The sequence below is a fragment of the Triturus cristatus genome, chromosome 2_1, assembly GCF_964204655.1.
Source record: "Triturus cristatus chromosome 2_1, aTriCri1.1, whole genome shotgun sequence".
Lineage (NCBI taxonomy): Eukaryota > Metazoa > Chordata > Amphibia > Caudata > Salamandridae > Triturus > Triturus cristatus.
In genome coordinates, this window is record NC_140581.1 from 279,539,926 (window position 1) to 279,564,463 (window position 24,538).

At 46.1% G+C, this 24,538-nt stretch overlaps 1 protein-coding gene across 2 annotated transcripts in view; it reads right to left on the reverse strand.

Annotated features, from left to right (window-relative positions):
* The window catches only part of NUP155 (nucleoporin 155), a 711,261-nt gene that overhangs the window by 486,155 nt on the left and 200,568 nt on the right, over positions 1–24,538 (reverse strand). Inside the window, exons 17-20 of one of the 2 annotated variants that reach the window (XM_085631098.1) lie at positions 22,758–22,820; positions 22,517–22,673; positions 15,432–15,498; positions 520–635 (exon numbers count right to left, since the gene is read on the reverse strand). In XM_085631098.1, coding sequence (XP_085487224.1) covers positions 520–635; positions 15,432–15,498; positions 22,517–22,673; positions 22,758–22,820 — 403 coding nt within the window. The remainder of the gene's footprint in view (positions 1–519; positions 636–15,431; positions 15,499–22,516; positions 22,674–22,757; positions 22,821–24,538) is intronic. The other variant, XM_085631101.1, reaches the window with a different exon arrangement.

Below are 24,538 nucleotides of genomic sequence, written 5' to 3' on the forward strand. Positions count from 1 at the left end.
CTACTGGACAGATGGTAATATTTGAAGTATTTTACGTGATTACTTCAGCCTCACTTGTTGACCAATAAAGAATGCAGCATTGCAGTGGAAGACGCGTAAAGAAGAAACATATTCCAACTTTGAAGAGACAATGACATGAACAAGTAGCAAGCCCAGTTTGCTTCGTTATATATCTGAAACCAGAGCAATATTCAGCTCAAAGGGTGGCACCAGCACACTTGTTATTCATTACCGCTCAAGTGATATATCCAGAGCACATCAATAAAAATGCAAATATACACTAGAGTAAGGAGAGATTAATTATTAAGGCAACTTCCATTTGTGATAATGGAAGCCCTAGCAAGAGCAGAAACCCTGGCCAGTACAAGAGCAGTTACAAAGACTTGCATGTTAAGATTGCACCAGACTAGCATGAAGGAGGTCATGTACTGAAATGACATCTACTTTAATTTGTTCTAACAAAAACAAATCTGGTTAATTACTACTTCGCTTCATTATGCAATGTGCATTAAATTTTACCTTGGGTTCCCAAGTGACCCTGAGGCAAACTGAGAGTTTCTATCCAGAAATTCCTGCAAACCTTTCAGTTCCTGAAGCACTGACTCCAGCAAATAAGGTGGGACACTGCTATCCAGCTGCAAAAAACAAAATACAGTGTTAATCTTTATAAGGTCAAGATACTTGAAATAATTAATGCGTCAGTTAACATATAGCAGTACCAGAGAGCAATTTATTGCCTTCAAATTCTAAAAATTCTTCTGCTATGAAGTTTTCCTTTATTATAGCTAGTCAGCAAGCACCAAATTTCTCTTCCACCATTCTTTACAGTTCAAAAAGACCAAGCCATCTTATGCTTAACGTGTCACATATTCTTCAGAGTAAATGCAAGCATATAGGCCTTATCTGGTGACATTTTTCACAGTTCTATGATGGAACCACACATGCCATTACAACACATCCTTAACAATGTTTATGCCTTTACCACAACGACGAGCGGTAGCCAGTAGGTGGTTATAGTTAGAACTAAAGTTTCCATAGGAAGAGCATTTTTGGTTTTGACAATAACTTTGGGACTGCTTGACGAGTCCTCACAAAATTTTCAAAACTTATACTTAAGTCGGATCAGCTGCTGTGCTGCAAGTTTCGGGGTGATTTGTCAAGCAAAAGCAGAGAAAAAGGGGTGGGGCCAAAATGCTTTCTCCCTATTTTATGTCTATGGGGATTTTGCATTTTTGAAATACGACTGTAGCCCAAAACGCTGAAAGGAATTACACCAAATTTGGCAGAAAGCTAGATTGGTTACACAGATCACACTTTCAGTTATATGGTGTAGATCAGTTCAGTAGTTTTAGAAATATTAAAAGGCTAAAAAATACAGATATCTAGGGACGCAGATATTCTGCAGATTCACCCGTGGAGGATCAGAGGATTCGGAGCAGAAAGAAAGGCCCCGATTGGCTGGCCGTAGACTGAATGAAAAATTGCGCCCAACATTTTGTTTCATCAGATTGGTCGACTACACAAAAATACACTGTAAAAGACATACAAGGTGTCACGATACAGGTATCCTGACCCCATAGGACACAGAGGGATGCAGAGCCCAAAATTGGCGCATTTCTTTTCAAATAATCTTTAAAAAACGCAGATCTTCCCCAGATTTAAGCCCCAGTGGGAAAAAAAAACACATTTACTGATAAAACCAAAGGTTACAAGGTCATTATAGTTAGGCTGACGTTTTACCCATAAAAAAACAATAGAGATGTGGCAGTTATTGTTATACTTACAGTTAGACTTATCTAAAGAATCTATTAATCGTGCCATTAAGTTAAGGCAACAAGTCATAGTTTCTTAAAATAAGTATAACTATAACTGCTGAATTTCTATGGTTTCGTATGGGTAATAACAACAACGACCCTGTAACCTTTGGTTTCATCACTGAAGAAGAAATATATATATATATATATCCTACTGGCAGTCGCCAGTAGGTAGTTATAGTTAGGACCTAGCTACTATAGGAAAATGGCAACATTCTATTCGCAATAACTTTACCGCCGATAGATAAATCTTCGTGAAATTTTCAAAACGAATTATTTGTTGAGATCAGCTCCTATGTTGAAAGTTTGGGGGTGATTCGTCAAGGGGGGGGGCCGAGAAAAAAGTGGGGTCCCAAAACGTGTTTTTTCAATGTTAATTTCCATAGGAAACTTTAAACAAGGCTACAGGTCGAACGGGTGAACGGAATTACCCCAAATTTGGCAGGGAGAAGGGTCTTGGTTTATTTGGTGTAAATCCGTTCAGTAGTTTTTGAGAAATATCAAAATTTACAGATATCGATATTTGGGAATTCTGCCATCTGATTGGCTGAGGCATTACGAGCACGAGCTTGCTGCTGATTGGCTGCGAGCGCTGCGAGCGTTTGCAACTAGGAAGTGTTGGCCGCCATTTTGTGATTCTGTTGAAGCGAGTAAGGGGGAAAAAGGGGGAAAAATGTGGGAAAGAGGAGGGTGGGAGCACTGTAACCTTTGTGGGGTGCTATAGAGGTAGTGCGAAGTGAACTAATCATACCTACCGGTGTGAAAGTTCTAGGCTACGAAAATTAAGTGAGGTATTGGCTAGTGTGTGATGTTTCTAAGGTGAGCTTGTGCGCGACTCGAGGATTAAAGCGTGAGCCCACACTGTGTGTCTTATGCTGTGAAGTCATGTTCCCTGGCCGCTGCAGTACAGTTGTGGAAGTAGTGCCAGCGTGTTTATACCTACTAGGATGAACTACTGACCCGTAGTGGTGTGAAAGAACAAGTTACTTACCTTCGGTAACGATGTATCTGTAAGAAACATTAGTTAGTTAGATTCCTCACCTTAGAATATCCCCAGGCGTCAGACTGGATCCGGAAGATTTTTCGTCAGCAATACCCCTTGCGCGTCGCTAGGCGTCGTCTGCGGCTCCGCGTCCGTCGTCGGCGTCGTGCGCCGGAATGACGTCGTCGGAGTACTTAGACGCCGCCCTCGTGCGCTGACGTCAGTTCTTGTACATAGCCTTCCGCGCCAGGAACGCAGAGCCATGCAAGAGACCGACACTGGTGCCAAAAAATGCTAGGGCCCTGAAAGGGATAGCCTTAACCCTAGATGTCAGTTCGCAGAACGGGGAGGATGGGTGGGTCGGTGAGGAATCTAACTAACTAATGTTTCTTACAGATACATCGTTACCGAAGGTAAGTAACTTGTTCATCTGAAAGAAACACGTTAGTTAGATTCCTCACCTTAGAATAGATACCCAAGCAATACCAACCCCGGTGGTGGGTCTGCGAACCAAGATCACACCAGAAAGTCCTGGAGGACAGAACGGCCAAAGAAGCCATTCCTCCGGACTTGGCTGTCTAGGCAATAATGCCTGGCAAACGTGTGCAGCGAAGCCCACGTTGCCACCTGACAGATGTCCTGCAAAGGGACTCCCCGTCCCAAAGCAGTAGTAGCCGCTGTGGCCCGAGTAGAATGGGCGCGCAGCCCAACAGGCGGTTTCTTTTTTGCCAAGGAATAACAGATTTTTATACACAAAACGACCCACCGGGAGATGGTCCGTTTGTGTACAGCTCTGCCCTTCTTTGCACCCACGAAAAGCTGGTCGTCCACTCGGAACTGTTTAGTGCGGTCCAAATAAAAGGAGAGCGCACGTTTTGGGTCCAGACGGTGGAGCCGCTCTTCCTCTTTGAAAGGATGCGGAGGCGGAAAGAAGGTGGGCAAGGTGACAGATTGCCCAAGATGAAAAGGGGTCACCACTTTCGGTAGAAAGGAAGGACGAGGCCGAAGGACAACCTTGTCCGGATGAACAGATAGAAAAGGAGGCTTGGACGATAGAGCCTGGAGCTCACTCACCCGTCTAGCCGAGGTGATGGCTACCAGGAAAGCAGTCTTAAGAGTTAGAAGACGAAGAGGACAATTGTGAAAAGGCTCAAAGGGAGCGCACATCAGGAATGTCAAGACAAGATTCAAGTCCCACTGAGGCATTACGAAAGGGACAGGAGGGAACGTGTGAGTAATGCCTTTAAGAAAGCGTGACACTACAGGGGACTTGAAAAGAGAGGGCTGATCTGGAAGCCGTAAGAAGGCAGAGAGGGCAGCAAGATAACCTTTCAAGGTGCCCAGGGCAGAGCCCTGCCGGGCCAAAGAAAGAAGAAAGAGGAGAACCTCAGAAAGAGGGGCGGAGAGGGGATCCACAGCCTTTGCTGTGCACCATGCCACAAATTTGTTCCACCGGCAGGCGTATACCGTCTTTGTGGAGGGACGCCTGGCTGCCAGAATGATATCACAAACTTCAGGAGGCAAGTCAAATGGCATCAACTGCCGCCGCTCAACCTCCACGCATGGAGGTGGAGGCTGGACAGGTTCGGGTGGAGGACCGTCCCCTGCTGCTGCGACAGAAGATCCTCCTGAAGGGGCAGACGTATCGGAGGATCGGTCAACATACTGAGTAGCTCGGGATACCAGTACCTTCGTGCCGAATCCGGAGCCACCAAGATGACTTGGGCCCGGTCGCGCCTGATCTTCTTCAGCACTCTGGGCAGAAGTGGTATAGGCGGAAAGGCGTACAACAGACCGCAACTCCACTCGTGACGGAAAGCGTCGCCGAGCGAGTGCCGCCTTGGAAATTCCAACGCGCAGAACTGCTGACATTGCGCGTTCTCGTCGGTGGCGAATAGATCTAACCAAGGCTCTCCCCACTGCTGAAAGAAACCTTGCGCCACCTCGGAGTTCAGACGCCATTCGTGATCCATCATGCACCGGCGGCTGAGTTAGTCTGCTCTGGCGTTCAGAGAGCCCGCCAGATGTTGAACCACCAGGGTGACGCCCTGGTGTTCCAGCCATGTCCAGAGGTGCAGAGCCTCCTGACAAAGGGTCCACGACCCCACCCGCCCTGTTTGTTGCAATACCACATGGCGGTGGTGTTGTCCGTGAACACCTGCACGACACTTCCCCAGACATAGAGAAGGAAGGCTTTCAGTGCAAGTCAGATCGCTCGCAGCTCCAACAAGTTGATGTGGAGGCGAGACTCCACCGGAGACCAGAGGCCTCTGATCTCCGCCTCTCCCATATGGCCACCCCATCCCAGGAGGGACGCATCCGTCACTACGACATGCTCCGGTAGGGGTAAGGAGAGGCTCTTGCCCGTGACCCAATCGCGGTCCGTGAGCCACCACTGCAACTGCTGTGCAGTGCCTTCCGAGATCAAGACATGGTCGGACAGGTTGCCGTGATACTGGGCCCACTGAAACTTCAGGTCCCACTGCAGAGCCCGCATGCGCCGCCTGGCGTGATGCACTAGTAGGATGCAGGAGGCCATCAGCCCCAGAAACCGCAACACTAGCCTGACCGAAACCCAGGATAGAGGCCGAAAGATGGGAATCAGGGCCTGTATATCCCGGACCCGCTGCTCCGGTGGATGGACCCGGAACTGCGCCGAATCGAGAACCGCTCCGATGAAGAGGAGCTTCTGAGAGGGGCTCAGGTGTGACTTCGACACGTTGATGGAAAACCCCAGCAAATGCAGGAGATCCGCCGTAGTCTGGAGGTGGGAGACGACTGCCTGGAGCGAGCCCGCCTTCAACAACCAGTCGTCGAGATAGGGGAAGACTGGAACCCCTGATCTGCGCAGATGAGCTGCGACCACCGCCATCACTTTCGTGAACACCCGAGGGGCACTGGTAAGGCCGAAGGGGAGCACGGTGAACTGAAAGTGCTCCTGACCCACTGTGAACCGCAGGTAACGCCGGTGGGCCGGCAGGACGGGGATGTGGAAATATGCGTCCTGCAAGTCCAACGCTACTATCCAGTCTCCAGGGTCTAGGGCAGCTAGAACCTGAGCCAAAGTCAACATTTTGAACCGTTCCTTCCAGAGGAAGGCATTGACGTTCCGGAGGTCCAAGATAGGGCGTAGGCCCCCTTTGCCCTTCTTGGGAACCAGAAAGTAGTGGGAATAACAACCACGACCTACTTCTGGACCAGGAACGCGCTCGACAGCCCCCTTGGCCAAGAGGGCCGAAACTTCCTCGTGGAGAAGATTCAAATGATCCCCCGAGATACGGTGGTGCTGCGGTGGCATGGCTGGAGGGGTCGTCTCGAAGAGGAGGGAGTAGCCCCTTCGGACGATTTGCAGCACCCACCAGTCCGACGTGATGGAACGCCAGTGGAGCAGGTGATGGCGAACTCTGCCGCCCACTGGCGTGGAATGGGCCTGAAAGCTCGGACTAGGAAGGCTTTGAGGCGGATGCTGCCGGGGTGGATGTGGACTGACCGCGTCGTCCTCCGGTACCGCCTCGGCGGAAACCACGTCCACGACCGCGTGCAGGCTGGTTCTGCGGCTGGTGGCTAGGCGGACGTGAGGAGGTGCCCCTTCCTTGGCCACGAAAGGAGCGAAAAGCGGAAGTTTGTGGCCGCGGGGCCGAGAGGCCCAAGGACGTGGCCGTAGCCCGGGAGTCCTTGAAGCGAGCCAGCGCACTGTCCGCTTTGTCACCAAAAAGGCGAGCGCCATCAAAAGGCATGTCCATGAGGGTGCTCTGGACATCCCCTGAAAAAGACGTGGACCGCAGCCAGGCGTGACGTCGAAGCGCCACCGTGGTAGAAATCGCCCTACCCAGCGAGTCCGTAGTGTCGAGTCCACATCGGATTGCATGGCGCGCTGCATCTCTCCCATCGGCCAGGGCCGAGGAAAGCCGCGCCCGGGCCTCCTCCGGGCACAGTGGCAGCACGTCCACCGCATCCCACAGAGAGTGGGAATAACGGTCCAAGAGACAGGCGGTGTTCAAAGACCGCAGGCCCAAACTGAGCGAAGAGAACAGCTTCTTACCAAACTGTTCCAGTCTCTTGGAATCCCGGTCCGGAGGAGTGGACGGGAAGGAGGATTGGGAGGTAGAGGCCTGGATAACCAGACTCTCGGGGGTGGGGTGTTGGGACAGAAAACTGGGGTCGCCCGGAGCAGGGCGGTGGCGCCTGGCAACGTTCCTATCCACAGGAGGGACTGTGGAGGGCTTGGACCAGGTGCCCTGCAGAACGTCAGTGAGGGCCTCATTGAATGGCAGCAGAGGCTCAGTGGAGCATGCGGCAGACTGAAGCACCTCAGTGAGGATGTTAGTCCTCATAGCTACGGCAGGCAGCTCAAGCCCAAGGGCTTCGGCCGCCTTGCGCAGCACCACAGAAAAAGCTGCACCCTCCTCCAAAGCCACAGTCGGAGGAGAGATGAATCCAGTGTCCGGAGAGGTATCCAACCCACTGGCCTCCCCCAGTTCATCTGCCCAGTCCTGTGCAAGTTGGCTCTGAAGGGCCATAGGGTCACCAGACCCCTCCCAGTCGCCCCCGTCATCCGATTCCTGGTAAACAGGAGGAATGATCGGAGCCGGTCAATAGACAATATGTCTCTCTAGCGGCGTCGGATGCGGCGTCGGGCGGCGCCGCATCGGTGTCAGGACCGGACAGGGGCTGAACCGGGGATCGACGTCAACCGGAGCCGGCGTCGGGGCTGGTATCGGTGTCGGCGGAGGAGGCGTAACGAGGCTCGGCCCCTCGAGGACCTGTGGCGGCGGGCCGGAGCCTCCAACTGCGCCGGAGCCGCCGGCATGCGAGGTCGCCCAGTCGAGTCCGCGGGGCCCGAAGGCGCGCCAGCGGGCATCGACGGCGGGGCCAGGCTTCTCATGGCCGAGAGGAAGGCACTGACCTCCTCCGGCGTCGCGTCAGTCCCAGGGACTGTCGGGTATGGGGACTTGCGCGGCACCTGCGGCTCCTGCGGAGCCGCGGGGGTGGAACCACCCGGAACCTCGGCCGAGTAGCGCGACCGGAGAGGGGAGTCCGAAGAGCGGTGTCGCTTCTTGGACTTCTTGGAGTGGCTCGACTTACCCTAAGACTTCGAGCCAGACGAGTGACGATGTCGAGTGCGGCTCCGCGACCGATCCTTGGACCTTCTCCTGGACCGGGATCGAGAGCGACGCGGAGCCGAGTGGCGAAGCTCGAGAAGCTTGCGGGACCGCTCCCGCCTAGCTTTCGAGGTCAGGCCATACAATCGGAGCACGACGCCGCGTCGTGGTCGAGGCCCAAGCAGTACAGGCACCGGCGGTGATGATCGGTCATCGACATCAGTCGGTGACAGTCGTCGTAGGCCTTGAAACCAGGCATCCTACCGGCACCAGAGTCGAGAATTGACCAAAAAGAGTCAAAAAAGTTAGTCAAAAATTGACTAAAGGGGTAGCTCACGCTTGACGTCAGCGCGCGAGGGCAGCGTCTAAGTACTCCGACGACGTCATTCCGGCGCACGACGCCGACGACGGACGCGGAGCCGCAGACGACGCCTAGCGACGCGCAAGGGGTATTGCTGACGAAAAATCTTCCGGATCCAGTCTGACGCCTGGGGATATTCTAAGGTGAGGAATCTAACTAACGTGTTTCTTTCAGATGTCCTGGGTACGGAAAATATGTGAGGTATTGTCTAGAGTTTCATGGAAGGAGGAAGTGTTGGCCGCCATTTTGTGATTCCGTTGAAGCGAGTAAGGGGAAAAAAGTGCGAAAAAAGTGGGAAATAGGAGGGTAGGAGCACTGTAACCTCTGTGGGGTGTTTAGGGTGTGCTATAGAGGGGGTGCGAAGTGAACTAATCATACATACCGGTGTGGAAGTGCTAGGCTACAAAAATTAAGTGAGGTATTGCCTAGAGTGTGATGCTGCTAAGGTGAGGTGGTGCGGGACTAGGGGATTAGAGCGTGGGACTAAATTGTATGTCTTATGCTGTGAAGTCATGTGCCGTGGCCGCTGCAGTACAGCTGTGGAAGTAGTGTCAGCATGTGTTTATAACTACTAGGACGAACTACTGACCCGTACTGGTCTGAAAGTTCTGGGGTACGGAAAATATGTGAGGTAGTGTGTAGAGTCTCATGCTGCTAAGCTGAGCTGCTGCCGGACTCGGGATGAAAGCGTGAGCCCAAAATGTGTGTCATATGCTGTGAAGTCATGTGCTCTGGCCGCTGTGCCACATCTGTGCAAGTGGTGTCAGCATGTAGTTATAGCCACGTGGAGGAACTTTTGTTTCGAACATTGTAACTTGTGTATGGTGCGTAGTGGGTGTTATATAGGGAGTGCGAAGGTAAATTGGTGTGTATGAAATGAATTTGGTATTTGGAAAGTGGAAAGCACAGACTCCTACGGGTCTGATGGCGCTGGGGGCGTAAGGTGAGGTGCTGCTGGAGTTGGGAATAAAGGTGATGAACTACTGACCCCTATTGTGAACTTTTAACGTTCGATAAAATGTTGCAAAAGTATATCGTTGGGTAAAAAAAAAAAAGATGAACTTTTAACCTGCAGGTTTCGTAGAAGGTTCCAGTGTGGTGATAAAATAGTTTTAACTTGTGACCTGTATGTGGCGTGGAATAATAAGTAGCTTTTCGGAAAGAAAATTCTAAATTAACCAATGGAAGTAAGTTTTGGAATGTCGTTGAAGGAATGAAGTATTCTGATTTGTTCTTTACATGTATTTATGTGTGGAGCGACAGAGAAATTGTGCCCTTCCTGGTTTCATTCTTGATGAAGTCGGAGCTTTACATGTACTATGTGAGAAAGAGAGAATTGTATGCGTGTGTCATTTGAAATCTGGATAACAACTACAAAGGTGAGTTAGAAATGAACAAGGTGTGTTATGTGTTTTATAGTATTGATTAAGTATTTGAGGTGATGTTTTTAATTTTGGAAGTATTTTTTATTTCAAAGTAATATAGTGTTAGTAAAGTGTGGTGTTTGATATTGGTTATGAAATAAACATAAAATTTGAGGAGCTGTTATATAAGTATTTTATATATGTTTAGGGATTTTTTACAGAGAAGAAGTGTAGTTTGTCATCTTTATAGGACTGTATTGTTCTGAAAATGAGGTACAGCGTTAATTTGAGTTTGTAATGTATTTGGGGAGACAAAGAAAATGTTGCACGTTTGTAAATGATACCTTTTGTGGAAATAGTGGGGTGGGGGGTGTTGGTAGGAGACGTATGTGTTATTAAGTTAAAAGCGATAAAACAAAATGCAGAAATGTTATGTGGGCAGGTTGTGGTCTTATTTTTGACACTGAGAGGTAGGTTTGAATGTAAGTCAGGGTAGGTTGTTGTACAGTGGGGCCGTGTACAGTGTTTGGAGATTACATGGAGAGGAGATGGAGATAGGAAAAGTGATACGTTCCTTTTGTATGGACGCATAGTTTGAATCATGTGATCTTAAGTTGAGATATAATAAGAATATGGTTTCTGGTTTGCATTTGGGTATAGTTAATAGTTTTTGTAGTTTCTGACTAGTGAATAATAAAAAGGTAGATATACTAAAATATATGGTAGTAAACGTATTAATTATTGTCTGTTATGGAATAGAAGTAGTTGGGGAGTGCTTCTATAGAAGATGAGATAAAAAATGTAAATGTGCGGTATATTTTCTGTATGACTTTATTGACATTAGAGAACTACATGCGATTATAAGTGATACTATTTGTCAGGCTGTGTCGCTGTGGCGGATATATGTACGTATTGAAGTGGTTCGTGTTTTACTGATGGTGAGCTTCACTATCCCTTTTGAGACACTCATCAATTTATTCATTCAATTTAATATCTTTAATATAGATACAGTAAAGGAACTGTATATCAAAAGTTTGGGAATTAGAACTTTGTTTACTCTTCCCATGCCCTGCTATACACTCTACAGAGTGTTTAAGCGACTTTCGTAACATATTGATGTCTAGCTAGTAAAGGTGGTGTGGTTCGACTGGGCCCATTTATAAACCGTGCTATGGGATGGTTTATGTTTTACCCGCCAATTTGCATGTTTGAATACTTTTTGCTGATAAGTGTTCCGGCAGACACTTGTTAAAATTAACATCGTATATGGGTATAGTGGCGCTTCTAGGAATGGGGGGGGTTTCTGTTTGATTTCGTACTATTAAGCACGGGCGGGGGTGGGTGTGGGGGAGGTAGTTATGTTGCTGTTTGAAACACAGAATATAGTAACGTGGAGACGTGGAGGTACTAAAGGTGATGTAGTAACACTGGGAGCACTTATAAAGTGCCATATGGCATGGTATATGTTTTACCCGCCAATTTGCATGTTTCAATACGTTTTGCTGATGAGCTTTTTGGGAGACATCTGTTGAAATTAACCCTCTGTACGGCTATAGTGGCGCTTCTACGTTTGTGGGGCTCTTTCTTTTATTGCGTAAAGTTAAGCAAGGGCGGGTGTTGAGGTGGTGTAGTGGTACTGTGACTGTTTATAAACCGTCTTATGGTATTGTGTATGTGTGAGTTGCAAAATTTCAGGTTTGAATAGCTTTTGCTGATGAGCGTTCCGGCAGACACCTGTTGACATTAAGTCTATGTATGGCTATAGTGGCGGTAACGGAGTGCTGGGGCTTGTTGCTTGATTTCATAAGGTTAAGCAAGGGATGGGTGGGGGAGGTGCGTATGTTGCTGATTAAAAGACGGATATTTGTAACGTGGGCATGTGTAGTTACTAAAGGTAATCTAGTTTCACTGGGCCCATTTATAAACAGTGCTATTGGATGGTTTATGTTTTACCCGCCAATTTGCATGTTTTAATTTCCCCGGGAAAGGGTGGGAGGGAGGGAAGCAGCAGCACCGGGAAAGGGTGGGAGGGAGGGAAGCAGCAGCACCGGGAAAGGGTGGGCGGGAGGGAAGCAGCAGCACCAGGAAAGGGTGGGCGGGAGGGAAGCAGCAGCACCAGGAAAGGGTGGACGGGAGGGAAGCAGCAGCACCAGGAAAGGGTGGGCGGGAGGGAAGCAGCAGCACCGGGAAAGGGTGGGCGGGAGGGAAGCAGCAGCACCGGGAAAGGGTGGGCGTGAGGGAGGGAAGCAGCAGCACCGGGAAAGGGTGGGCGTGAGGGAGGGAAGCAGCAGCACCGGGAAAGGGTGGGCGTGAGGGAGGGAAGCAGCAGCACCGGGAAAGGGTGGGCGGGAGGGAGGGATGCAGCAGAACCGGGAAAGGGAGGGTGGGCAGGAGGGAAGAAGCAGCACCGGGAAAGTTGGGCAGGAGGAAAGGAGCAGCACCGGGAAAGTTGGGTGGGAGGGAGAGAAGCGGCAGCACTGGGAAAGTTGGGTGGGAGGGAGGGAAGACTCAGCACTGGGAAAGTTGGGTGGGAGGGAGGGAAGAATCAACTCCGGGAAATTAGGGAAGAATCAACACCCTAAGAATCAAAAAGGGAAAGGGTGGGCGGGAGGGAGGGAAGAATCAACACCGGGAAAGGGTGGGCAGGAGGGGAAGAAGCAATAGAGATAAAGGAGGTTAGGAAGGAAGAAGACACACAGACAACCAGGGGTGGGAGGGAAGAAGCAACGTCTAAGACGTAATTCAGTCATCGAGGGAATAAATAGTACCTGAATCACAGCGCAAGCGCTGGAGGGCAGTAATCAAAATGAAGCAATTAGTATTTGATACAAATTCCACACAAGAGGAAGAGAAACTGGCACGCGCTGGCCAATAAGAGGTAGCAAATAAGAGTGACAATGCTAAAAAATAGTAAGCAATGGGAGGGATCTATACAATTCTTGTAAGCGACATCGCTTACGAGCGGTCTTAGGCGAGATATAAAAAGTGAAACACTGCTGTCAGAAAAAGTCATCTTTACATTAGCCTTGTGAACTTTGAGCCTAAAATATTTACCCAAGTGATTCTGCTTGACAGGCAAGAGGAAATGCAAACGGTAACCCAATTTTGAGGAGGTTTTAGACCTGAACTTTCATTTGTGCATCAGGCCTACTTACTCCAAAAAGATACGGTGCAGCTTTTCTACACTACTCACCACCTTTCCATCTTTAATGAAACCCAGCAGTGTGCGGCTTCTTCAATAGTCAGAGTTAAGTATTAAGACTGAAAAACATGGCCAAGACTGACGATTTAAGGGTATTTATCGGGCTGTCAAAACTTGGTCTTTTATGTACATGAAGGACAAACCTGAGACGGTTGTAAACACCCTCACAAAACATCCAATCATACAGGCAGTAAATTGGTAGAGGGCGCTTCCACTGGCAGGAAAGGAACCATCACCAAAATGATCAGCTAAGTTTTACAAGCCACGAATCTCATTATTCCAAGATGCAAAACCAGATAACATCTCAAGAATGAGTGAGCTCTAGGACATCAGAAAGTTATTCTGAAGCCCGACTTTACAAGACACACAGCACATCTGAAGTTACATTACAGCAGTGAATTACACGTCTTTACCAGAATAGGCACAGTAAATATGAGACTAATCTTGGATTTCTAGAGGACTGTTGCCAAAGTCTCTATGGAACTTAACAGTGTGGTGCCAATACCGAGGCACTTGGTTCATGCACCTGCATCACAATAAGCTTTTTGAAAGAGGATTAGGATCAGTAAAAATAATTTAAGAAATCTTTCAGAACCACCTCTTTTTTCAGAGTATTTGCTCATACAAGACAGCAATTATTGAGACTATTTTTTAAAGTGCATTTTATGGGTTAGACTGCACTGTTACAGAATAGACTGCTAGCAAAAGGAATTTCGTAACATAACCAAAATTACCTTTTTATTAGATCGAAGGGAAAAAAAAAGGAATCAGTCCAAAGGTGGGAGCCATAACAAAGTAATAGCAGTGCTGACTTCAAGCTCTATCAAATGGCATTCTTGGCGAAACAAGGCTCTTACTGGCTGTTGCCACCGTCCGCATATACTCCTGTTTGGCTAGACATTGAGAAATCAACCCTTAAGAATCTCGCACCTGCAGCCCTCCTGACCACACACCTGAATTCTGTCACCTGCTCAAAGTCAATATTCAAGAACACGAAGTCCGCCCTACTGAGCATTGACAAACACTTGGAGATTAGCCTTAAGTATTCTAACTTTGAGTCTCTTTGGAATAATCATAAAATACGCAATAAAGGGAAAACCTTATATAATGAATCATGGATCAGTAAGGGGATATATTATCCTTACCAACTTTCCAATGAGACCTACCCCCTCTCCTTTAATGAGTTACAGGCCAAATACAATCTACAACCGATAGAATTCTATAACTTTTTAAAAATAAAATCAGCAATATCCAAAGCAAAACTCTCAACATTACCTCCTTCCCTCCCGGGTTACTTATTAAAACTACACAAACTAGGTCACCAAGTATCCTGAATCGATAAATTAATACGCCCACAACATTCTTCCCTCAATAAGGAACTCATTTCCTTCTGGGAGACACTTGCCCCCTTTGCGATCTCGGAACAAGATTGGTCCGAAACTTGGAAATCAACCATGAGATATAAGATCAGCCCAGTAATGTCACAGACAAAATTCTGGCTGTTGCATAGGGCCTTCTGGACTCCAGCCAGACTCCACTCCCATAAACTCAGGGAGGACCCCATCTGCTGGAATTGCAAAGACAAAACAGGGGACCTCGAACACTTACTAATTCATTGCGATTGTGTGACACCATTCTGGAACAAGATTTTCAAATTCATACATGATCTTTTTTCATATTCCCCTAGTAGAGATCTCCTGACGCTAGTGTTTGGTTTTCTCAAAGCGGGGTCACTCAACGGTAATGATCAGGCACTTCTTAACTTACTACTTATAGCTGCCGCTAAGACTATCCTTAACAACTGGAAAGACACCCGCAAAGCCTCCTTTAAGTGTTGGCTAAACTGGATCACTAACCTAAGGGGAGCGGACAATATAACTCTCCAGAACTCTCCATGGAGGCCTTCCTCCAGACACATGTGGAACACCCTTGACCACTACTTTACCTCTCACAAGCCTCCATGAATCTCCCCACTAATAGCTATATCCCCCTACAAGACCTCTTATGCCAGGGCTCTCTACTAACTCTCTCCGATGTCCCTTCGATTTTACCCATGTGAGCGACGACAGATTCAGCCGAACAAAGAGTGTTATAGCCTTATTACAGGGATACTACATGTGCTATTCTGCAAGATACAGCATATCATTCTGTGTACTTGTGACGATGATTGGTCGTGTAATTATTGCTCTATTCCTATTGTTTATTTTGATATGTCTATGTCTATTCTGTTAGAACCCCCATGTATTGTACTGTAAGTAAGTCTTTGCTTTGGAAACCATCAATAAAAATCTTCTGAAATGAAAAAAAATAATAGCAGTGCAGAGAGTGAGTGTAGCTATCTCAATCGAAGGCACCTGAGAATTTTGAGCGATCTTAAAACTGTTATGACAACTGCTATGGTACAGTCTCCAAGAGGAGGTCCACACAAACAGTTGAAGGGGCTGGGATGTAAAAACAGCACTTTGTAAACATCTTTGTATCTGGCTAAAATACACTTTTCAGACCTACTGCAGGGGTGAGATACACCCAGTAGCACCCATAAAGGGAAAATGTGATATTATTCATAAGTACCCACAAACTGTCAACTTTTCCAAAAATAATCTTACCGCAGTAACTTCACGGTTCCCACTTTTGAATGTTTTGTCCACAGCTATACTTCCATCCCAAATGTTTCTAAAGGAAGAGAAAATGGAGGGTGGTCAACCAGTGAAATAAACCAAATATGAAAACATTTCTATCAAATGTAGCTGTTTCTGTCCCTGTAGCGCTAGAAATCAAGTGGTTATACGGAGTTCCAAAACCACAACATTATTTTACCCCAAAAATGCTTATTTCATGTATTAGCTATAGTGACCTTCCCCTCTATTATCTATATATTGAGCTCAGTGGCAATGTTAGAGGTTTGATGTCCCTAGGGTGCTCAGCAAACAATAGTGATGTGTGGTTTAGTCTACAGCAGTGAAATCCCAGACAATGTGCCAATCTCTTACACATCTCTAAAAAAACAACTGATGTTTTTCTTTTCTGTCCTGTTACAATTTGTTCATGGATAGCTATAAAAGCTACAAATACAGTACTACTTGGTTAGTTAATATACTCAGCCGTTATAACCTTTTCATCAAATACTTGTTAAATATAAATTTACACCTGTGGCTCTTTCACTATTGAGAATAAACAATGTGTCCTTAGTTGTTTAATCCTCTCGGTGTTTGATGCTACATATCAATTTTATATCCTGAGTCCAATTGTGATAGTGGAGATGATTAAAGGTTAATGGTAGATACTGAAAACTTCTCTTTTGCTCTGTGTTTATATGCTCCTACTATGCAAGTAAAACGACACAAAATATGCAGATATATGCAAATCGATACAGATATGACCAGCTACCAACATTCCAGACCATACTGTAGTTATTGCTGTTGTGCTTTGAATGTCGGCTATGAATTGAGTTTATAGAGAATGCATACAGAATAACCAGCAGTATGACTGAGAAACTGTCACCATCTTGTGAACCAATAAGCATAGAGTAAACAATCTATATTTACAATAATATCATGGCTAAAGTTTGCAAAGAAAAAAGATTGGTATGAGGTTGTGATACACTTCAAATTTCCTACGGAAACAACAAAGCAGGCGTTACTTTCCTTCAATAACAACGTTTCTGTTGGATACTCTGCCTACCTGCAGATTTTTCACCTTTTCAGTAAAGATCTTTTTTAATGGTTGTTATCAAATATGAAACATGACCTTACAAACACTGACACTCAGGAAGAGAAGAAAAAACCTAGGGGTATAACCATCCCCTTTAACAACTGCTATGCAACCCACCCCCACCTCCACCTTGGAGCTTTAGGATGTTCATAAGCTGCAGCAAGTGACCTATCAGTGGTTGCCACTTTTGCTCAAAGCCTCTCTCATCCCGTTGTAGCCCATACGTCGGTTTCTCCTAGGAAAAAGTCTGTGGAGCTAAAGTAGAACACGAGGGGGTTATTTTTTAGTCCAGTGTATGCAATCACAATGTTGGCTACCCTAACATGTGCCAAGAAATAGTATTGTGGCGTGTGTGAATGTGTTACTCTACCTCATAGTTTATACCCAGGAGTACCATCCCTGTCTCCTAAGGTACCCTATGTCACACAATTCCTCAATATGGCGTAGGTCTTCTTTCCAGAAACTGCAATTGCTGAACACACTGCCACCAGATGTGCATAATCATCCCCAGTTTCTGCTATCTAGATCGTGGTACATCGTTCGTAATCTATCATGGCTCATATATCAATGAAATATGACTTTGTAGGCCATCTTCCTACTGGAGACCGCTCTTTGGAGTCTAGACAGATCCGTTCACGGCCTAACCTCAGTCTAGTGGGGAATCACTGTCTGAAATGCCTCCTCCCAAAGTGCTGATAACACCATTGGAAGTGAGTCTCTGCCTCACATAGCAGTTTGCATGTACCCGATTTCATACCCCTAGTGCCTAGATACTTATGCACAAACTTATTCAGGAATGTAAGCTCCCTCAAGGATGCCATTATGTTTATAGGGTACAGGGCCACATGCTTTAGCTGTAGATACTGCATGCTACTTATCTCTTGGAGCTTGAATTCTCTTTTACATTCTTCAAACGTCTTAATCTTCTTCTGCTGAAAGAGATTTGACAGTACCCTACAATCTTCCTGCAGCCATCTGCTAAAAGCGTGCCTTTTCATTATGAGTGTGAAATCCGGGTTGTTAAATAGGGAGGGGGGTGTTAGACGAGGGGGGAGATGTACATTCACCCATATTTGTTATTCTATTTCATATCTAGTACTAACTTAGAGGGGATGCACAGAAATGTGTTTTTAAGGTCTTTGAGATTGTGATAGCCAAGTTAAGTCCCACAGTTCTAGTGATTGCTTGGTCCATTATGACCCATTTCATACCCACCTACCTGTTAGTCCACTCTACAATACGCCAAGGTATGCTGCATAATCGTAATGTAGGATGGTGGGGTAACCCAGACATCCTTGCTCACAGGGTGACATCAAAAACTGTTTTGCTTCTATGAGGCTTAGAGCCTGCCCATATAAAATCTACAACCATTGTACGGAGGTCTTGCTATTCTTTTGTAGGAATGGGGGTTAGTAATGTTTGAAAAAGGTACAGTATTCTAGGTACCAGATTCATATTGATCACATTGATTCTACCCACCCACAAAGTGTACACTAGGTTCCAGTGTTTTAATGTGTCTTTATTTGATTGCGGTCTGCCAGCCAGTTAACCACCTCTCAGTCCTCAAGGTTGTAAATCAAGATACATGAGTGAGTGCTCCGCTCCTCTAAAGGGCCAGTTTTTTCCAATGTGGTTTTGTTCCCTGCATGAGAGCTGTAGTACCCGCATCTCTGATTTTTGTTCATTAATTTGAAAACCTGAGACAGCTTCAAACCACTCGAGTTCCTCAAGGGCTGCAGGAAGGGAGTGCAACGGATCAGACAGTGAAGGAAGGCATATGCAGGAAGATCTTGTGTTCATCAGGAACGAACTTGACCCTTTTAATGTCACTTCTCCTTAATCTAAGCGTCTCAACCACCAACACAAAATGAGGCAATGAGAGTGAGCCTCTCTGCGTTATTCCCCACGAGAGTTGTGGGGGATGGACCGAATCCAGGACTCTAGGTTCTGGTATCCGCCCAATATCCAGAGCTGCATTTTGGGGCGTGGTTTAATCGTGATAAAAACCTACCGCAAAAATACCCAAAATGGGTTTGAATGCCATTTCTGCATCCAGACTTTAATGAATCTAACAGATAAGGCATACTGTTCATTTAGCAATAGGCCAGACTTCTGCTACATAAAACTTAATATCTATGTTCAAGAGAGGGATACTCCTGTAGGAGGCAATTAGCAGGGTCTTTCCCGGTTGCGGGTTACAGGATTACAGAAACATCTTCCTCTCTCAGTATCGGAGTTATGCCCAAGCCCTCTACTAAGACTGAATACATTTATCAAATGATTACTCAACGGAGTCTTTAAAGCTTCATAAAATGCTAGGGGGAAGCGGTCTTATTTGGATGTTTTCTGTGGGAGCATATTCTGGAGGGCATGTCTCAGCTTACTTAATTGTATAGGTCACTCCAAATCCTCAACAGACTGGGGCAAGGGTGGGAATTGAACCCGATCAACGTGCTCTCTCATACGATCTGTTGTTTCTTCCTCTTTAGTATATACCTCATGGTAAACGTTTGTGAAGGCTTCTCTTTTCTTCGCCTCATTTGAGGTTACTGCCCTATTTTGTTTTATACCCTATCCAATGTGTGTCTTTGCCCTGGAGTAGTTTATTTCATATTTATTTATTGGTTTCTAAGGTGCGATCTCCTCTCCGGAGGGATATCTTAGACCTAGACATGGGTGAAATTTCTTCGCTGTAGGGTGGCTGTTGAGGACTGCAGGTCATCTCTTACTCCTTTGACGTCTTACTCTATATCACCTGCAACTTTGCCTTTTCCATAGTGAAGGTACTCCCGAAGCTGGATTTGAATTTCTCGAGATAGTTCTTTAAGTCCACCTGGGACAAAGAGGCAGTTACCTGCAAGGACATATTTGTGCCTGCCCCAATGGCTGTGTTGGGGGTTACATTTACTCCGGAATTTGTCAATCGCACCATCTCCCATGTGCTTGGATGGTCTGGGCCTGAGGGTGTCCACTGGGTAACCTAAATATCAGCACGCACCATCCCTTCGCACTACAATGGTCTAATCCGCCCCTGGGTTTGTGGGATGCAACAAGAAAGAGGTGGGGAGGGAGAAAAGTGGAGCTCACAGAGGGCACATGGAACCAGTAAGACTCATCTTACAAGAAAACTTTGATTTGCACCCTTAATGGGTTCATTTCTCTGTCCCTTCTATGCTCGCCGGGTGGGACCAACATGCAACAGCCCTCCTTATAAAGTCCTATTGGATGCGCTGTGTTGACACGGTTTGGTTTTTCTTCTAAAACCATTGGTCTTGGGACTCATACCCATGGAGCAGCCATTCATTTTCATTTATCTAAGCTCTCTTCAGGGCTATCTTCAACTGCTTTACCTGGCTTGCATTCATGTCGAAGGTTAATCCATGCTGATAATGTCACTTCTCTGTGGGGTCACCACAGCACTCCTATGCCGCCATCTTGCACCTGGTCAGTATGCACCTGTGGCCGCTTTTCATCCCAGAACAGAGGCCCTTTGATGCTGAACCTGGTTGTCCCTCTGCCTGGAAGGAGAATAGGCAGCTCTTCAATGCTGGCACCTAGTCTAGCTAGGGTAGGACCCCTCGCATTCCAAAATCAAGGGCAACCTCTTGGATTCAGTTAGCGGGAGCCTGCAGTCACATCTGCTTACATGGAGTTTGTGCAGGGATCTAAAAGCAGTTCATGCTCCGAGCGCTGATTCCTCTAGCTCCCCCGGTGCAGGTCACATTAGGCTGACACCGCCATCTTTGTTTTGTCTAGCAGCCGCTCATCAGATTGCTGCTCTTATTTGTACCTAGGAGGCAGCTGGCATAGAGTCACCTCCCCCACCTAAACCTCTAAACCCGCCCCCCCCCCTCCCCCACCCCCCCAACTGTGGTGCCTCACTCAGCAGCACTTCTTGGGGCCAGCGTTTCATGTTCCAGGTTGGGATTTCTGGTCATGGTGGGGCACGGGCCACAGGTTTTGATCGGCAGAGCACCGCCATCTTAACCGGAACTCTATTCTTCACCTTTTGAATACCTGAGGCACACAACAGCATCCAGGAAGTTTGCGATAGCTATCTTGCTGTGTCGGTAGGTGGCGCCTCCCTGGTGCTCTGACACCAGTCCTCATCCATTTCTTTTAAGCCTTGAGAGGCAAAGACAACAACAGCTGAGACAAAATGTGAAAATATAGTGAAACTTACTAAATTGGTAAACATTTTGTACTCCTGACCACCCTCCAGAACAGGGATCTGCACTGGAACGGTGAGGAATATGCAGGTAGATAAGAGTATCCACCAGAAAGATCAATACCATAGGTAAGTCCTTTTCACTTCTGATGAGATACCACCACCCCCCTCCCCCCGCCCCCCCCAGGACCAAAGAACTCAGATGTCCCTGCTCCATCTCCAGGTATGTAGAAGACCGCTCTAGGCGTTGTGGTACAGAACTTGCCCTTCCGACTGCGAAAAGAGATCTGCTGTGGAAGACAACTAGTGTGGTAAGGTTCATAAACACCAGTATGGAGCAATCAGAATAACTTGGGACCAATCCTTGTGCAGCTTCCACAACACTTGAGGAATCAAGGATATGGGGAGAGAATATGTAGTGGAAAACTCCATGTCAATCAAATCCCATCAACCAAGGCTCCCAGCAGGGAAAACTGGAGATCACAGAACTATTGGCAAATAGCATTTTCCAGAGTAGTGGAAAATTACACTCGAGAAATATGTAAAGCAGGACGAAGAGGTCCTAAACCACCTCTGGGTCGAGATGCCAATCATGGTTGGTAAGATGACACCAATTCAAGCTTTCTGCTCTCCTGTTCAGGGAGCCTGCCAACTGGTTGGGGACCCAACCGATTGCATGCAGAGAAGATTGGACCTCACAGCTCTCTGCTTCTTCACATATCACATCACGGTCATATAGTCTGTCAAACAAGGAAGCAAGGCTTTTGTGTCCAGGCAAATTTAGGCAGGTTGATATGCCTTATCTGCTTGTCTGGCGACTAGAGGCCTCTGGTCTCCAGGTCCTCCAGATGCCCACGCCACTCTAAGGTGGAGGCGTTCGTCACTAATGTGGCCTTGCTAATGGTGGGCAAAAGGACTTCCCTCCTATGTTAGGTTGTCTATGTTAGGTTGTCCTCTACCAACCACCAGGTGGTGGGTCATTGCAGTCTCAGTCTATTGAAGTGTCAACTGAAATTTAAATAATAAGTAATTATGATAACTCAATACTATTTCTTCAATCTCTGGGGAATGAAAGGCTGCACTAGGCCCAGCAGGAGTTGAACATGTGATATCCAAGCCACACACTCAGACCACACCACTCTGCAGAATGCATTAAACTTGCAGCATGACCTCACCAAATGACATAAAAATGAATATTCCCATTATAAATGTAGCTTATAATACACTGCAAGCTATACTAATTAGATTGTGGAAAGATATATTTATGCATATTTTCCATACAGCAGACATCAGTTTACAACATCCTGCGATTCTGGGCAAATAACTTAATCTCCCCATGCCCAACAAGATGAATGTGTCCATCTGTAACGCAACTGGTGCTCATGTAAAGCGCTCTTATACCTTCGGGTCAAGTTCTTGCTAAATAAAACTCCCCACCCCCCAAAAAACATTAAAAAAAACATTCAGGAGACTGCTGACCCTTAAAGAAAACATTATCAGAGAGAAATGTTACAATTTTGTGGATCTTGAAATTCATGATCAAATAAAGTAACATGGTACCCAGATATAAAAAAATAGGTCTAAAATGAATTCACTTGAGACTTTCGAGAATATGTGGACAAGAACGTTTGGAATATTAAAGCCCAGTGATCGCTAGGATATTGACATCAGAATAAAGAATTTCACTCCTCCCCCTGCCCCACCAGATAACCTTCGTCCTTTCACCTTCTAGTACATGAATCGAACGACCTTTAATTTGATAATATGTACTTTGCAGTTGTGGCATGTAACATTTTCCAGTTCATAACTTACCCGATAATTCGAGAAAAATAGATGCAGATGCCATTATGTTTTCCGGAAAACACAACCTCGGGGCTAGTCATACCACCAATACCCATTGATGGAGCACTGTGTTGTCCTGGTGTCGCCAAATGATAAAGTGGAGTAGATACACTGGGAGGTTGAATACCTAAGAAAAAACATAACATCAAAATTATTAACATTAAGGATCATTAAAAAGAGATGAACAATAAAGTTATTAAAAAGAATATACCTTGTGTCGGTGTTCCCAAAAAACTGGGATTAGGCATTGAACTGCTAATGGAAATTGGGGAACCTACGAAAGATTGAAAACAAATACTTGACTGAACTTTCTGGTGAATTTTCACTTAGTGAATTTTCGGCTGTTTTATCAATAATCATACTATGACCACTGTCGAAAAGAGTTCAGATGATGGTAATTCATATTCTTACTTATATTAAATAAACAATTCACATTTTGTGGCTACAGAATCAGTTTATCTAACTTTTTATGCTCACAATTCGATTTCTTCTTAATACGTACGGAGAACAGTAGGCTGTATAATGTGTGTCATTGATCACTATCGAACCTCCATCTCAATTTTAGTGCTGGATGAGAGCACAACCCCCATTACTCAAGAAGGTCCAACACAAGAACTAATGTAAGCAGACAAACAACTTTCTATCGACTCCGATAATTGGACCTTAGATGATAACAATTCCCAACAGTAAAACCACAACCTTCTTCCCCTATGCTAGTCACAAAAGAATAGGTATACACAGTAGCCGGGCTGGTCCTGTGCATGGAAGTCTCTGCAGCTGATCGCTACAGACACGTCATAAACCATTGCATACTACCATCACCTGCCCACACGTGACAGATGCCCACAACTATATAACAAGGGACAAGCAGTTATAGAGAGAGATAGTGTATGTATGAAGACCAGGAGTTAGTGAAAAGACACCTTTTGGTAAGATATTAGTAAACATGCGGTGGAGAGCACAGATGCACGTGGCCTTTCCTGCATGACATATGGGTAAAGAATATATGCAAGAATCCATTCCGATGGTCAGAGAGCAAACCAAGGCTATCTGGCCCTAACCGTGGTAGTTGAGTTTGTTTGCTACTGGTGTGCAGGGGCTCCTCCTACTATAGCTCTGCAAAATGGGCAAAGTAGTACCTTTTCTGTCACTGACTCTCAGGGTAGCCAGGCCAAGCAGTCACAAGCTTCACAGGGAGATAGTATGTGGCACACACGTTCAGAACTCAACAACCACATAAAAGACACTATAACTTCAATGTCCAGCACACTGCTGGTCTTTTTAGAAAAAAGAAAGCAATACTAAATACTACACATTTCATTTTAGGTTACAGGGCACCATTCCTAGTTATGATTCTACCTTTTGGAGCTACACCCACTGGTTCCCCTCATGCTGATATCTCCCAGGAGACCCTTGATGATCTTGTCCCCCCCTCCCCCAAGCATTTAGGGCGGAAGTAAGAATCAGTCTCAGGTACAGTTTTCCGGTAGCCTACAAGTCAATTAGGCCCTTCAGTTCATATGATTCAAAAGTGCTTACACTTACTTGGGGAAGTAGTGGGTAACATGTAAGTGTCTTGTGTCAGCCTCTTGCGAGTGGAGGCACGCAGTGGTTTAGGATAGTGAATGGGGCTACTGAGAGCGTGTAAATATCTTCTATAGATTTAAGCATTACTAATGACCAAAGCTGCTTTGAGCTTCAGGCATAAAACTGCATTTAACAGTGGTATGCAGACATTGTGGCTGGAAAAGTGAAAACATGAGGCCCTAGTCGGATGATTTCCATTTAATGAATCATGTAAAACCATGCACAATTATTACATAGTTGACTTTCTAATGTGTTTTGAACTTGCAAAGTAGCATATATTTGTAATGAATTAACTCACATTTTAAGTGTGGATAAGCTGAAATACAGCTTGTGATTTAGTTTTGCTTCGAAAGCTTTAGCACTGTCGTTCAGATAAGAATGCAATGTTTGCCTCCCTTTTCCCCG